General features: G+C 37.6%; 1 protein-coding gene across 10 annotated transcripts in view; it reads left to right on the forward strand.

Moving 5' to 3' along the window:
• The window catches only part of RBPJ (recombination signal binding protein for immunoglobulin kappa J region), a 242,172-nt gene extending 227,984 nt beyond the window's left edge, over nt 1–14,188 (forward strand). For all 10 annotated transcript variants that reach the window (XM_061419841.1, XM_061419844.1, XM_061419849.1 and 7 more), the window contains 6 exons: nt 2,363–2,500; nt 2,654–2,766; nt 7,617–7,757; nt 9,008–9,163; nt 9,523–9,626; nt 9,801–14,188. In XM_061419841.1, coding sequence (XP_061275825.1) covers nt 2,363–2,500; nt 2,654–2,766; nt 7,617–7,757; nt 9,008–9,163; nt 9,523–9,626; nt 9,801–10,116 — 968 coding nt within the window. In that variant the 3' untranslated portion in view covers nt 10,117–14,188. The remainder of the gene's footprint in view (nt 1–2,362; nt 2,501–2,653; nt 2,767–7,616; nt 7,758–9,007; nt 9,164–9,522; nt 9,627–9,800) is intronic.
• Nucleotides 14,189–14,412: the final 224 nt, after the last annotated feature.

The following is a 14,412-nucleotide window of genomic DNA, read 5'->3' on the forward strand; positions in this document are numbered from 1 at the left end:
AGAAACTTGATCAGATTTCAGTTTGTTCTTTGTTGCTGGAGGGCAAGCCTGCTTCACAATGATATAGCGTTCTTACATCAGTTCAGTTCAGTCACTCAGTCGTGTCTGACTCTTTGCGACCCCATGGACTGTAGCACGCCAGGCCTCCCTGTCCATCACCAACTCCCAAAGTTTACTCAAACTCATGTCCATTGAGTCAGTGATGCCATCCAACCACCTCATCCTCTGTCATCCCCTTCTCCTCCCGCCGTCAAACTTTCCCAGCATCAGGGTCTTTTCCAGTGAGTCAGTTCTTTTCACATCAGGTGGCCAAAATATTGGAGTTTCAACTTCAGCATCAGTCCTTCCAATGGATATTCAGAACTGATTTCCTTTAGGATTGACTGGTTGGATCTCCTTGCAGTCCAAGGGACTCTCAAGAGTCTTCTCCAACACCACAGTTCAAAAGCATCAATTCTTTGGTGCTCAGGTTTCTTTATAGTCCAGCTCTCACATCCATACTGACTACTGGAAAAACCATAGCTTTGACTAGACAGACCTTTGTTGGCAAAGTAATGTCTCTGCTTTTGAATATGCCATCTAGGTTGGTCATAACTTTTCTTCAAAGGAGTAGGTGTCTTTAAATTTCATGGCTGCAGTCACCATCTGCAGTGATTTTGGAGCCCAGAAAAAAAAAAAGGCTGCCACCGTTTCCACTGTTTCTCCATCTGTTTGCCATGAAGTGATAGGACCGGATGCCATGATCTTAATTTTTCTACAGTTTGTTGTGGTCCACACTGTCAAAGGCTTTGTCATAGTCAGTAAAGAAGAAATAGATGTTTTTCTGGAACTCTCTTGCTTTTTCAGTGATCTAGTGGATGTTAGCAATTTGATCTCTGGTTGTTCTGCCTTTTCTAAAACCAGCTTGTACATCTGGAATTTCACGGTTCACGTATTGCTGAAGCCTGGCTTAGAGAATTTTGAGCATTACTTTACTTGTGTGTGAGATGAGTGCAATTGTGTGGTAGTTTGAGCATTCTTTGGCATTGCCTTTCTTTGGGATTGGAATGAAAACTGATCTCTTCCAGTCCTGTGGCCACTGCTGCCTTTTCCAAATTTGCTGGCATATTGAGTGCAGCACTTTCACAGCATCATCTTTTAGGATTTGAAATAGCTCAACTAGAATTCCATCACCTCCACTAGTTTTGTTCGTAGGGATGCTTTCTAAGGCCCACTTGACTTCATAGTCCAGGATGTCTGGCTCTAGGTGAGTGGTCACACCATCGTGATTATCAAGGTCATGAAGATCTTTTTTGTGTAGTTATTCTGTGTATTCTTGCATCAGGAGGCATTTAATGCCATGTATTTATGTTGTTTCCAATTCAGTTGTGCAGCACAGTCAGGTAGCTAAAGAATCTGCTTGCCAGTGCGGGAGATGCAAGAGACTCGGGTTCGATTCCTGGATTAGGAAGATTCCCCTGGAGAAGGAAATGGCAACCCCAGTCCAGTATTTTTGCCTGAAGAATCCCTGGGACAGAGAAAGCCTGGCAGGCTATAGTCCATGGGGTCGCAAAGAGTCAGACACGATTGAGCATGCACAGATGTCTTAAGCCAATTCAAATTATAGGATTTTATTTAAAGTCTTTAATTTTGTATTTCTGCTGATTCTTGAGTTTTTTGATGGCAGAGAACGTATTTCATTTACAGAGTATTTTTCCTGCTTATATAGATGTGGTTGGTTTTTCAAGAAATTTTACATAATGCTATACTTTAAGGTATTTAGAAGGAAGCAAAATCTCTAAAGCCACAGTATCCAGAGGCAATTGCCATCATCTTTGGTAAACAACCTTCTAGACCCCTATCTTTGAATATATTCCATGGGATTATATATGAGCACGTGGAGACATATGTTATCACATAAAAATGTGTATGTTTACCTAATGAAACCACAGTGTAGTCTGCTTTGCATTCATTGATATATCAGGGAGATATTTTCTCATCAGTGCATTTAAATACACATTATTCAATTAGGTCAATGATACTATGTTTTATTTAATCAATTTCCTATTGACGCCTATTATTTTAAAAGTAACTTCCTTTTAAAAAACAACACTATGTTAAATATACAGCACTTGTTTAAAAATCATTTTTATGGGCATATTATATATCTGTAGCTTAACATTATTAATAAAAGAGTTACCCTGACTTCTGGGGGAGTATTATCTATATTTTCTTGGGGGGTTTGAAATAAGTGTTAGCAGAATCCATTAATTATTATAGTAAAGAATAGTCATAACTTACCAGGTACTGGTCCCTTCTTGCTCTTTACTGTTACCCCACCCCCACCCCACCAATCACATAAATAGCTGTTTTTTCTTTGCAGTCTGCATTGCCTCAGGAACAAAGGTGGCTCTGTTTAATAGACTCCGATCCCAGACAGTTAGCACCAGATACTTGCATGTAGAAGGTGGTAATTTCCATGCCAGTTCTCAGCAGTGGGGAGCATTTTACATTCATCTCTGTGAGTATAAAAATATGCATTTGGTTTTTTTAGTGTGAAATTAAATTTCTTTAAATAATAAGACTTACAGATATATTTAGTTTTGCCATTTTTATAAGCAGATTAATAAATTTTAAAGATGATAATTTGATCTCTGTTTCCATCGCACTGCAGTGGATGATGATGAATCAGAAGGAGAAGAATTCACAGTCCGCGATGGATACATCCATTATGGACAAACAGTCAAACTTGTGTGTTCAGTTACTGGCATGGCACTCCCAAGATTGGTATGGCTTTAATCACCTCATGACTGTTTATAATAAATTTTGACAGCTTTCCCCTTTTTTGGGTAGTTTATCTGGACGATAGAGGGCACTCAAAGTTACATTATGATTTATTTTCTTAACTAATGTAGGTTCATTAGTCATTCTTTGTGGTGCTTGCTGCATCCTGCCACAGGCCCAAGTTTTCAAAAGCATAGAAACTGTAAATTTCTTTAAAAATATAAGCATAGTTTTTTTTAGTTTACTCTTCTGCAAAAAGAGACAGTGTTTGGGCTTTTTGAAGTAGTAAAAAACTGCTTTTCTTAGCAGAATGAAGCAAAAGCCTCTTATACATTCTGCATCATATTCCCCCTTGTTTTCTGAAACAACACAATTTAGTTGTATTAAAGATGGAAGGAGTTTATGAGTAAGTTCAATTCAAGGTCAGCTTGGGGGAGGGGCTGAGCAAATGGAAGAACTTTAGTATTACTTTCCTGAATATGCTTTGTATCTCTTTGATGAAATATTTCATTGGCTGATATTTTCTGATATTATCTATAATTATCTAAGTTAATGCATCAGCTTGTGGTTTTTGTTGTATTTTTCTGTATTGTGGTTGTACAAGGTGATTTTATTTCCCATTTCAACTTAAAGTCAAAATATGTGAAACATAGTAATATAAATTTACAAAACCTTGAATCTAAGATAGATTATAAAAGGGAGAAAGGTAGGGAAAGAAGGGTGCATAAATTAGGAAGACACAAACCAAAAAACAGACTGAATAAATTTTACTAAAGTTCTCTTCTTATTTATTCTGTGTCACTATATTCCAAGGATAATGTTTATTTGCTTTGGCATTAAATGCTTGTACTTTGGAGGCACAATTCAGAGGCTTATGTCTCTGACCAGCAACAACTTATATATAAGCCACTGAAAAGACTGACTCAAATCTAAAAATGGTGTTTTCACTTAGTTTCATGTAAAGTACCAGTCTACCTTGCTTGAAAGTCATCTTTAATTGAATATTTTTACATTCAAAACTGTGTGGCTCTCATTATAGAAATGTTGAAATAAAAAAACCTGATTCAGAGAATGCCTTAGGAAAAGTTGCAGTACGATTGTTAACACTGTTAACAGTAAATACTTCTTTCTAGAGATCATGTGACTGAAGCATTAGTTTCTTCAGAATCATAGCTAGGCTTTATTATGGTCTATACTACTTCCTGCCTTCCTTTCCATCCACTTACATACAGTTTTCAATGAAAACATGTTTTTCAGAGGAAGCATTCTATAGTTTTCATATGCTTTTAAGAAGGATAACACTGCCTTAATATCTAAAGTTTGCATTTTATGTGTCCTAGAATATTAGCCTTATTAGAGATCCTTGCTTGAAGAACACTATCCCCCCCAAGACCAATTTCAGTGGGATGAAGGTCTTAGTGAGAAATCCTGGTTTGGGTACTTTGAGAACAGGCACAATCTATGTAGCCAACTAATAAGAAACACCGGTTAGCATTTGTCTCACATCCTCAAGTCTGTCAGATACCCCAGAAATTTGGGACATCCATCTGTTAGATAAACTAATCAGCAGCATAAATTTAGCCTGGGCATTTACAAGGTGTAGTGCTAAGAGTATGAATAAGGTATGTTTTCTGTCCTTAAGGGCTGCAGCCCAGTTACCTAAGAAGTACAGTAAACACTGTACCAGTAACGTACAGAGCCAGCATAGAGGAGAGAGAGCTGGTGGGAGGAACTCCTGGTGTTAGAATTCATCACTTTCTCATCACACATAGCTAATTATAACATTCACACTACCTGGCTTCTCAGATTTCTTTCCTCTTCTTAATAGTTAGAAATTATCACAGCAAGTTTTTGATACCAAATAGTAGGGGGCATCTTTGGTTTGTTTATTGGGGAGACCTGGTCACTCAGCAGTGTCTATGTCCAGAGAGCTCTTGTGAGAAATAAAATTGAACCAAACATGACCCATGTTCTCAATATGATTAAGTAGTGGAGAAACAGTAGGTTATAGGAATAAAGCTGTTATAGGCAGATCTTGATTCTTATGTGGTGAAGTCATAAATGAGTGTGGTCGACTTATAGGAAGTTTTAGGCTTACTTCATTCAAAATTCACTATTTCTCTAAAATTCAAGCATTGTTAAATTTAAACACAGTTTTAAGGCTAGAGTTGAATGGAAACATTTTACTTGAGTTTATTAGTCTCACAGAATATATTAGAAAATGTAATTGCTAAAAGTGTACTATCTCCCTTTAAACTCGAAAATTAGTGGTGATATAAGTAGAGTGACAAATATTCAGATATTACTTGAGTGACAAGTATTCAGATAATACTTTGCTCCACAATGGACATTCTTAATAACTCACAGAATTTTGAAGGGTTAAATGAATTGATATTTGTAAAAGTGCTCAGAACAGTGCTATAAATATTATGCAGTACTATTGGGTTTTTATTACTTGATTCACACACCTAACTTATATTCCATGATCATTTTTTTTTCACCTAAGCCACAACTATTAAAAACCAACATTCTTCATATTTACGTATTTTTAGCTCTGTAGAAACAGAAACTGGGTGTGGAACGTTTCAGGCTGACAGAATGAGAGCAGAAGAACTTAGGACAGAAATGTGTGAGGACTAGCAAGGAAGCCATTGTAGCAAGAGCTGAGGGAGCAGTGGAGAGGGCAGGTGCCAGGAAATGATGCTGCAGAGTAAGCCATGGGCAGCATCTTGTCAAATCCCTCTCTCTGTCTAGGGCAAAACTTTCTGTTACCTATGTACAGTAGGAGGCCACTGGGGCTCTCAAACAGAGAATGATGGCTGGTTTATGTTTGGAAGAATAATTCTGGCTGCTTTGTGAATAAGAGCACAGGGAGATATAGCGGTGGAAGCAAAGAGAAAGATGACTTGGCTTATGTCATAATTCAGGCAAGAAGCTGATGATGATACCTTAGACCAAGATGGTACTGGTAAGGGGATGAAAGGTCACTGATTTATTTGAAAGTAGACCTAACAGAATTTGTTGACAGATGGTGTGTAAGAGAAAGTAAGGAGTCAAAGATGACTCCATGGTTTTAGGATTGAGTGAACATGGTGTCATTTATTGAGCTTAGGAAGAAATAAAAAATTATATTTTTGATTGAGATGGCTATTAATAGACATTTTAAGTGGAACTGTTGAATAGGTAGTTAAATATACAAGTTGAGTGCTTGAGAAAGGCTATGACTGGATAAAAATTTAGGAATTGCCAGCCTCTAAAGCTTAGACGGTAAAGAATCTGCCTGCAATGAAGGAGACCCAGGTTCGATCCCTGGATTGAAAAGATCCTCTGGAGAAGGGAAGGGCAATCTACTCCAATATTCCTGCCTGGAGAATCCCATGGACAGAGGAGCCTCGGGCCACAGTTCATGGGGTTGCAAAGAGTCAGACACAACTGAGTGACTAACACTACTACTGCTAACCTCTAAAGAGAATAGAAGGTCTGTAGAGTATGGGAGGAGGGAAAGAGATCTGGGGACTCAGCTCTGGAGCACTGAAGGCAGTTAGAGCAGGTGTATTTCCAAAGGAAGAATGTATGGGTCAGATGCTTCTGAGAAAGCTAAGGTGAGGACAGAGAGGTGCTCATGGGATTCATCTGTCTTGAAGTCCTTAAGGACCTCACCAAGAGCAAGTTTGAAACACAAAGTTGGAGAGATTTCAGGAGATGAGATGGTGAGGAAGAGGAGTTTTGCTATAAAGGGGAACAGAGAAATGGGGCGGTAAGAGGGAAGGCGAAAAAGGGGTTTCTTCTTTTTTTTAATGTCAGTGACTGGAGACTTTGTTTATTGATTTGCCATACCACTTGGTATGCAGGATCTTAGCTCCCCAACCAGGGATAGAACCCATGCCTCCTGCTTTGGGAGCATGGAGTCTTAACCACTAGACCACCAGGGAAGTCCCAAGGAAGGGGTTTCTTTATTTCTGATTTAAAGATGAGAAGTAGTTCCAACATGTTTGTATGCTGTTGAGAGTAATCTTCACAGTCCTCAAGCACTTAGTGATTACCTTCCATGTGATAGGTAACACTGAAGGTTTGAGTAGTAGTATCTTTCAGATATCCTATGTGTTTTGTGGAATATTTATAGTGTAAGGTCATACTATATAATGGAAAGAGTTCAAGCTGGGCAGGCAGCCAGCCTTGGAATCATACTTTGGTTCTTCAGCTACTGACCGGGTGAATTTGAGGAGCTTAACCTGACCTCTGAGCCTGTTTCCTAATCTGCAGAATGATGCCTATTTTATGTTAAAACAAAGCAACAGCATGTAAGTGTGATAATGGACTTAGGTACTAACTAGCATACCCATAGTGACCTTTAGAGATAATTTTCCCTTTGATGTTGGAATGTTTGTCATTGTGTGTTATTGGAGAGGCCATCTGAACTTGCTACTCAGAATACAATTCATAGACCAGCAGGATGAACATCAGCTGGAAATTAGCCAGAAGTGCAAAATATCAGGCCCTCTCTATGATTTGCAGGCTCAGAACAGATATATGTTTAACAGGAACCCCATATGATTTGTACGGATGTCAAAGTTTGAAAAGCACAGATTTAGAAAGCAAGTGCCTGCCTGCCCTATTGTTTTTAGGAGTTGGTGGGAGAAGGTAACATCTCTGCATTCTTAACATGCTTGCAATTTAAAAGTGTTTTTATGCCTAACTTTATTGTTTGTAAATGGTGTTATGTATGTAGATATGTGACAGGTATCTGTGATGTATTATTTCATGGTAGATTCTTGCCGTGGACTCTTAACAGTGTAGGAAATGAAGACTCTCCATATGTGATGACCTTTCCTTTTTTAATTGTTGAAATGCAGATAATTAGGAAGGTTGATAAGCAGACCGCGTTACTGGATGCCGATGATCCTGTGTCACAGCTCCACAAATGTGCGTTTTACCTTAAGGATACAGAAAGAATGTACTTGTGCCTTTCTCAAGAAAGAATAATCCAGTTTCAGGTATGTTTCTAAATTGCTGGTAAAATCTAAAATGTGCAAACTGTTAGGTTAGCAGCATTCAGAAACATGAAACTTTTGTTTAAAAAATGTTAATAGTATCCAAATACATGAATCTGTGTTCAGGTATTTATCCCGATTTCAAGGGTCCTTAGCCCATATGTTCTTCAGACATGGTAGTCATTCTACCTCAAAGAACTCAAAACTATGAGAATGTTCTAAGAGAAACAGTTAACATCTAATTCTGAGGGATGAAAAGTTCTTCAGATTATCCAAAAGTAGATGTTGGGTGTTCAGAGAGTCACCTGAAATATGTGCAGATAACACTGTATATAGTGGTGCAAGCATATTTTGGAGGAGGGTTTCATAATTCTCATCAGATTTATATTGGGGTCTTCTAAGATGGTAATAATGACATGTTAAAAGCTAATTAGTCAAAATCTAATTTTTAACTATATCAGAAGACCTTCATGAGGACATTTATGACATGAACAAATGATTTAGTAGAATAGTTACACTTCCACATGAAACTCATTTGTGGACATCTGGAGACTTTTTCCAGAGAGATGGCCACGCACAGCTGGTCTCCTCAGCCCAGCACTGATGGTCTGGCCTAGGTGTTTTGAGGTAGGGATAGGGGATTGCTGTTCATATCTTGGTTCCTTCCTGCTCAAAGTGCAGAAGTTTCTATAGTTCTCTAAGGAGGAGGGAACTTCCACTCTCCCTTTCTCTTGTTGTTGTTGTTTAGTCACTCAGCCGTTTTCGACTCTTTGTGACCCCATGGGCATAGCTCTTCTGTCCATGACATTTCCCAGGCAAGAATACTGGAGTGGGTTGCCATTTCCTTCTCCAGGGGATCTTCCAAGCCCAGGGATTAAACCACGTCTCCTGCATTGGCAGGTGGAGTCTACATCATTGAGCCACAGGGAAGCCCTCCTCTCTCTCAGGGATCTCTGAAGCATTTTAAGCAGCTAATTATATCACATATACTGATCTTTTGTAATTTTACTTAAATGGTTATTCTGAAAGGTATTATTAATTTTTTGTATGTCACGAAGTAGTTCATATTAAAATAAAACTAGCCTTATGTGAGGTTTCCATATTAATATTCTATTTTTAATTAGGGGTTGGAAAAGTATGGTGCCTGGGAAGTTTGTAAATTTGTACTAAATTCTCTTCATGAGTGTTACTTTGTTAAAATTGTCTTATAATACCACAATGTATATAATTTATAACCATTCTTTTTTTCTAAGGCCACTCCATGCCCAAAAGAACCAAATAAAGAGATGATAAATGATGGAGCTTCCTGGACAATCATTAGTACGGATAAGGCAGAGTATACATTTTATGAGGGGATGGGCCCTGTCCTTGCCCCAGTCACACCTGTGCCTGTCGTAGAAAGTCTTCAGGTGAGACCTCTTACAAGTTGACTTCAGCTTTTTGCAACTGTTCATCTATGACATGGAGTAATTTTACTTCACAATAAATTTCATTTTTCTTCAAATCCTGTGCTTTGGAGGGTTTTTTACACAGTGAAGAAGAAGAAAATCAGAGGAGCACACATAATTTTAGCAAGAAAATTTAAATGTAAATCAGCTTGTATATCGAGTTTTAGTTCACTTTGTCTTTATAATCATGTTATTTAAAGGAAGTATTTTAATTGTCTTTTTTTTTTTGCACATGATAGTTGAGTGAAAAACTCATCTGTATACTTTAGTGAAAAATGAAAAGTTTCCTCAACGTTGTTTTGATTTTCTGTGAATTGCAGTTGAATGGCGGTGGGGACGTAGCAATGCTTGAACTTACAGGACAGAATTTCACTCCAAATTTACGAGTGTGGTTTGGGGATGTAGAAGCTGAAACTATGTACAGGTACTTAATACAATTTTTTACATTATCCAGAGTTTTTGATGGGGGTGGGTATGTGAGACTCTTTCCCAAGAGTCCTGTATTAAGAGGTTGATTGTCCTGTATTAAGCAACCTTGTTTTTAAGTTTCATTTATAAAATTTGCCATGCTTTTAAGTGATTTCTATTTCCTCCTCAGATGTGGAGAGAGTATGCTCTGTGTTGTCCCAGACATTTCTGCATTCCGAGAAGGCTGGAGATGGGTCCGGCAGCCAGTCCAGGTTCCAGTAACTTTGGTCCGTAATGATGGAATCATTTATTCCACCAGCCTTACCTTTACCTATACCCCAGAACCAGGGCCACGGCCACACTGCAGTGCAGCGGGAGCAATCCTTCGAGCCAACTCAAGCCAAGTGCCCCCTAATGAATCAAACACAAACAGCGAGGGAAGTTACACAAACGTCAGCACAAATTCAACCAGTGTCACATCATCTACAGCAACAGTTGTGTCCTAACTACCGTCTTTTTGCTAGGACTTACACTGACTTGAGTGCGGCAAAATGTTGACAAAAAAAAGAAAAAAATGAACAATCTTTTGTGGTTTCTTGGGAAAACTTTTCATACCAGGTTATACTATTCAAAAACCCCATTACCTGCAAGTGCTGATTTGAAGTGCAGAAGCCACAGTAAAACAAAACAAACAAACAAAAAACATCTAAATGTACAAACTTCTGGAAATCTATTTTTTTCAGCCGTTATTTTTGTTTGGTTGGTTTTTGTTTGATTTTGTTTAAATGGGCGAGAAATAGAGATGTGGCTGGAGTAAAAGTTAATCAAAGTGAAGTCGCTCAGTCATGTCCGACTCTTTGCGACCCCATGGACTGTAGCCTACTAGGCTCCTCTGTCCATGGGATTTTCCAGGCAATAGTACTGGAGTGGATTGTCATTTCCTTCTCCAGGGGATCTTCCCGACCCAGGGATCGAACCCTGGTCTCCCGCATTGTAAACAGACGCTTTATACCGTCTGAGCCACCAGGGAAGTCCTCAAAAAAAATGTTAATCAAACTAGAAGACAAAAATCTAACATAGTTTTTATGGACCAAGGAACTTGTATAAGCTTTAGTAAAAGGTACATTTTCACCATACCTTTTTTATATCACATATATAATATACCTTTGTTACCAAATAGGTTGTTCTCCTCCCCACCCACTTTGAGCTTTTGCTCTTAAGTACATTCAGGTTCCAAGCCTGACCATGCTTGTTTAATCTAATTACCATACTCTTCCAGGTCTTTTCTGGTCCAAGGCTGGAACTGTTCTTTTTATTTTATTATTTTTTTAAAAGCTGAAGTCTTATGACTTTTCTTAAATGGAAGGTGTTTTGATTTCAGCAAGTCAAATCTTGTAAAGGCCTGCATTCATATTTCTTTTAAGATTATATGAAGTCTGTGCAAAAGCTTTAAAAAAAAATGCCTCTGCCTTGCCTGCAATACATTCAATGTACTTAGTCTCTATTCTCAAATACCGTTGATAGTTATTTCTCTGTGTTACTTTTTTTTTAATGTATTTATAGTGGTAATCTAAGAGGTTCTAACATTTACCTGAAATTAAATGTGGCCATTTAGTCATTAATGAGTTAATGGCATGGAACATGTTGGTTTTTACAGTGTTCCCTCCCCTTTTCCTGTGCAGAAATGTATCTACTCAGTCAACATTTGTTCAGGTTTCCTCCCCCTCCTTATCTTGTACATAACTTGTATTATGTGTAAGTTAAACATTTTATTTTGAACTTGGAATATTCCCAGTGATTTCATTCAGCAGGGTGTTTTTCTGCCTTGTTGGCATATGATAACAAAAAAGTATCATGCTAAGTATTTGCTACCAGTTGGTAGATGGTGCCCTTATTGTATAATGAGGAAAAAAATCTCAGCAAAAGCATGGTTTTATTTACTTTTTTTTGGTGGGGGGGGCGGGGGTAGCCTAGGTCAAAACATCACTGTAACCTTGAAACAGGATGCTCTTACTAGATGACCAACTAAAATAGCTGGAAGACAATACTTTAGAAATGGATAGTTGTAAGATTATAAAAATGCAAAAAATCCCTTTTTTTTGTCTTCTTCTCCCCAACACTGAGTGTCTTCGCAAATGTCACCCACTCAGAAAACATTTCCTCTCCATTTAAGATTTGGTTGCATTCCGGGTTGTGTGCTCCCTGTCTGTGCTGGACTCACCTCTTTTACATTGGTTTTGTTCCTGCACTTTGGTTATACCTTTGTTTGGTTTCTTAGAAATTGCAGCAGACTCATTGGGCTACATTTAGTACAGGATCTATGTGTGTAATGTTACAGGACGTGGTCTAGTAATACAATCATCTTTCTTCGAGTAAAAACTACCTCTAGATTGTGGTAAGCTTTTACTGTCCCATGAAACAGAAGCCACAAGTACCTTAAGGATGCAAAACTGTAACTTCCTGCATATCTTTCCGTACAGAAATTGTCTTTTTGGTGTCCTGGGCTATTTTGAAAAGTTTCCACCTGTAGGCTTTTTAAAACATCATCATTAGTAGCTTCCCCCCATTCCCACCTCACAGCTTTGATAAATCTTCATTACTCATTCTTTTGCTCAGACTATGCCATTGTAAATATAGTTCCTAACATCTTGAAGTCGCTTTTTCCTCAGTTTTCAAGGGCGAAGTCATTTGTAAAACACGTAGTTAAAGTTGTTGTGGTCTTTTCTTGACTGAAAGCCTTTTTAATTAATACCGGCTGCATTATGCTGTATACAGCCTGTCTCTCTTTAAGTCTGCTCCCGTCACTAGCTTCTCTTGTAAGCTAACCCTGCCTCGTACTTCAAATCTGTTTCAGTGACCAAGGGCAGAATTCTTTGTGGCCTTATCTTTCTTTGTTTTAACTGTTTACTGGCTTTTTCTTGCAAACTTGCTTATTTCTGAGTAGTATTTATTCTGCTCTCTGTTGAGTCTGGAAGTAGCCTTCACACAGTGCTTTTTGTTCAGAGCGCAGAAATGTTTTCAGTGCTGCTGAAATGGGCCACAGGTTTCCTCCACTTCCCAAGTTTGTTGTTTAGTTACCAGTTTATATTAAATTAACTGATAACAAATAAGATGCTTTTGAAGCACAAACTATTCCTACCCAGCATTGCAACTCAAATATTTTTTTTCAAGTTTATGACTTCATTAAAATGAACTTTTGCTTTTTTACTGTTTAAGTCTAATTTTGGCTCTGTTTATTTTAATAAGATAATTGAAATATTAGACTGTAAACCCTTTTCGTTGTTGGTTCTTTTTTTGAGATTTAAGAGTATACTCCTACAGGCCCCCACCCCACCCCCTGCCACTGCTTTATGCCATTCTACATACCACAGACTGAAATGATTTGTCTGTTATGGCTTATCATTTATCTGTAGTTCTTTTGTCAGCTGCTTAAAAAATTTTTTGTGAATTGATTTTCAGTGTATAATTTACAGGAGCCTCGTCCTCCAGTTATAATATTGTAGAACGTGGCCCTTCCTCCAATTGTGGCATTATTAGAGATGCTGATCATTTTCCCTCATAAAGGCTCTCAGAATGGTAACCACTTCAGTTAAAGTATAGTACGTTCAAGTTTTTTTTTTTTAAGTCATGTATTAGAAGTATATCCTATGCTTTTATGATTCTATGCAGTTTCTGAAAATATGCATAGAAGCTGCCTCTTATCTAATATATTGTTTTAATTGATTACATAGATTGAGAAGGCAAACAAAAAGCTATAAATATAAAATGCCCTGTTTATTTTGAATGGTTTCAGAGTTGAACACTAGTATAATCTGCTGCTGACTTTTCTTAAACCACGACAAGTAAAGATACCCGTATGTGCGTATTAACTGGTAAAATATTTGTCACTCTTACTGCACAGACTTATTTGCGATAATAACTGGTTAGTTTTTTTTTTTTTTTAACGAAACTAGTACTGTCTGTGCCCTCACAGGAAATTGTCAACAGTTTTTAAGAACTAAACTATTCATGTTTAATCAGATAATCCATGCGGGGTTGGGGGTGGTGGGGTTCTTTTTTGAATCAAAATGTTATTCAATTATTAACTAAGTTACTTACTTTTGATTTCAAAAGCAGCTGTGTTTCTGATGAATACTGAACAAATGTGTGTAATTTTCTGTGCCAGACTTTTGACTTTGTTTTCAAGCACTGTAACGTGGGATGGATGGTTAGAAACAATAATATATTAGGGTTTCTATTTAACCCTTTCAGGACTGAACTGTATTTCCTTTTATTAATTTTTCCCTGTGTTGTGATAAATGTTTGCCAGCATTCAGTACTGTGTTGGTCCAGATGTAGGTTTATGCTCATTTTTAGCTTATTTCTTGTACCTTGCAGCATGCTCTACGCATTCAGTCCTTAAGGGGTTTATTTTACAAACTGTGCGCCTGTAAGGTTTATTAGCAATAAGATAGAAAATTGAGCAAGTTTATACCATAATTTTGTAGAAAAAAGAATCTGCTCAGTTCCATATTTCATCCATGAGAAACCTGCAATATGGGCAGTTTCAAGAAATAAATAAAAAGGAAATGTAAACCATTGTAAAAGTGTTCTGTTGGACGTGCCTGATACATGTATTATCATCATTGATTTCAGAATACTTAAAAGTTTGTTTATAGTTTTACCTTGCTGTCTAAGCTTCATCACATCAAAGTAACAACTGTACTGATTTTATTTTTCTTTTTTTCATTTTTAACTAGATAGTGCTTTAAAAAGAAAGGTTTTTTTTTGAGAGGGTTTGTTTTTTTAATCCTTGTAAATGG

Source organism: Bos javanicus, chromosome 6 (genome assembly GCF_032452875.1).
Source record: "Bos javanicus breed banteng chromosome 6, ARS-OSU_banteng_1.0, whole genome shotgun sequence".
NCBI lineage: Eukaryota > Metazoa > Chordata > Mammalia > Artiodactyla > Bovidae > Bos > Bos javanicus.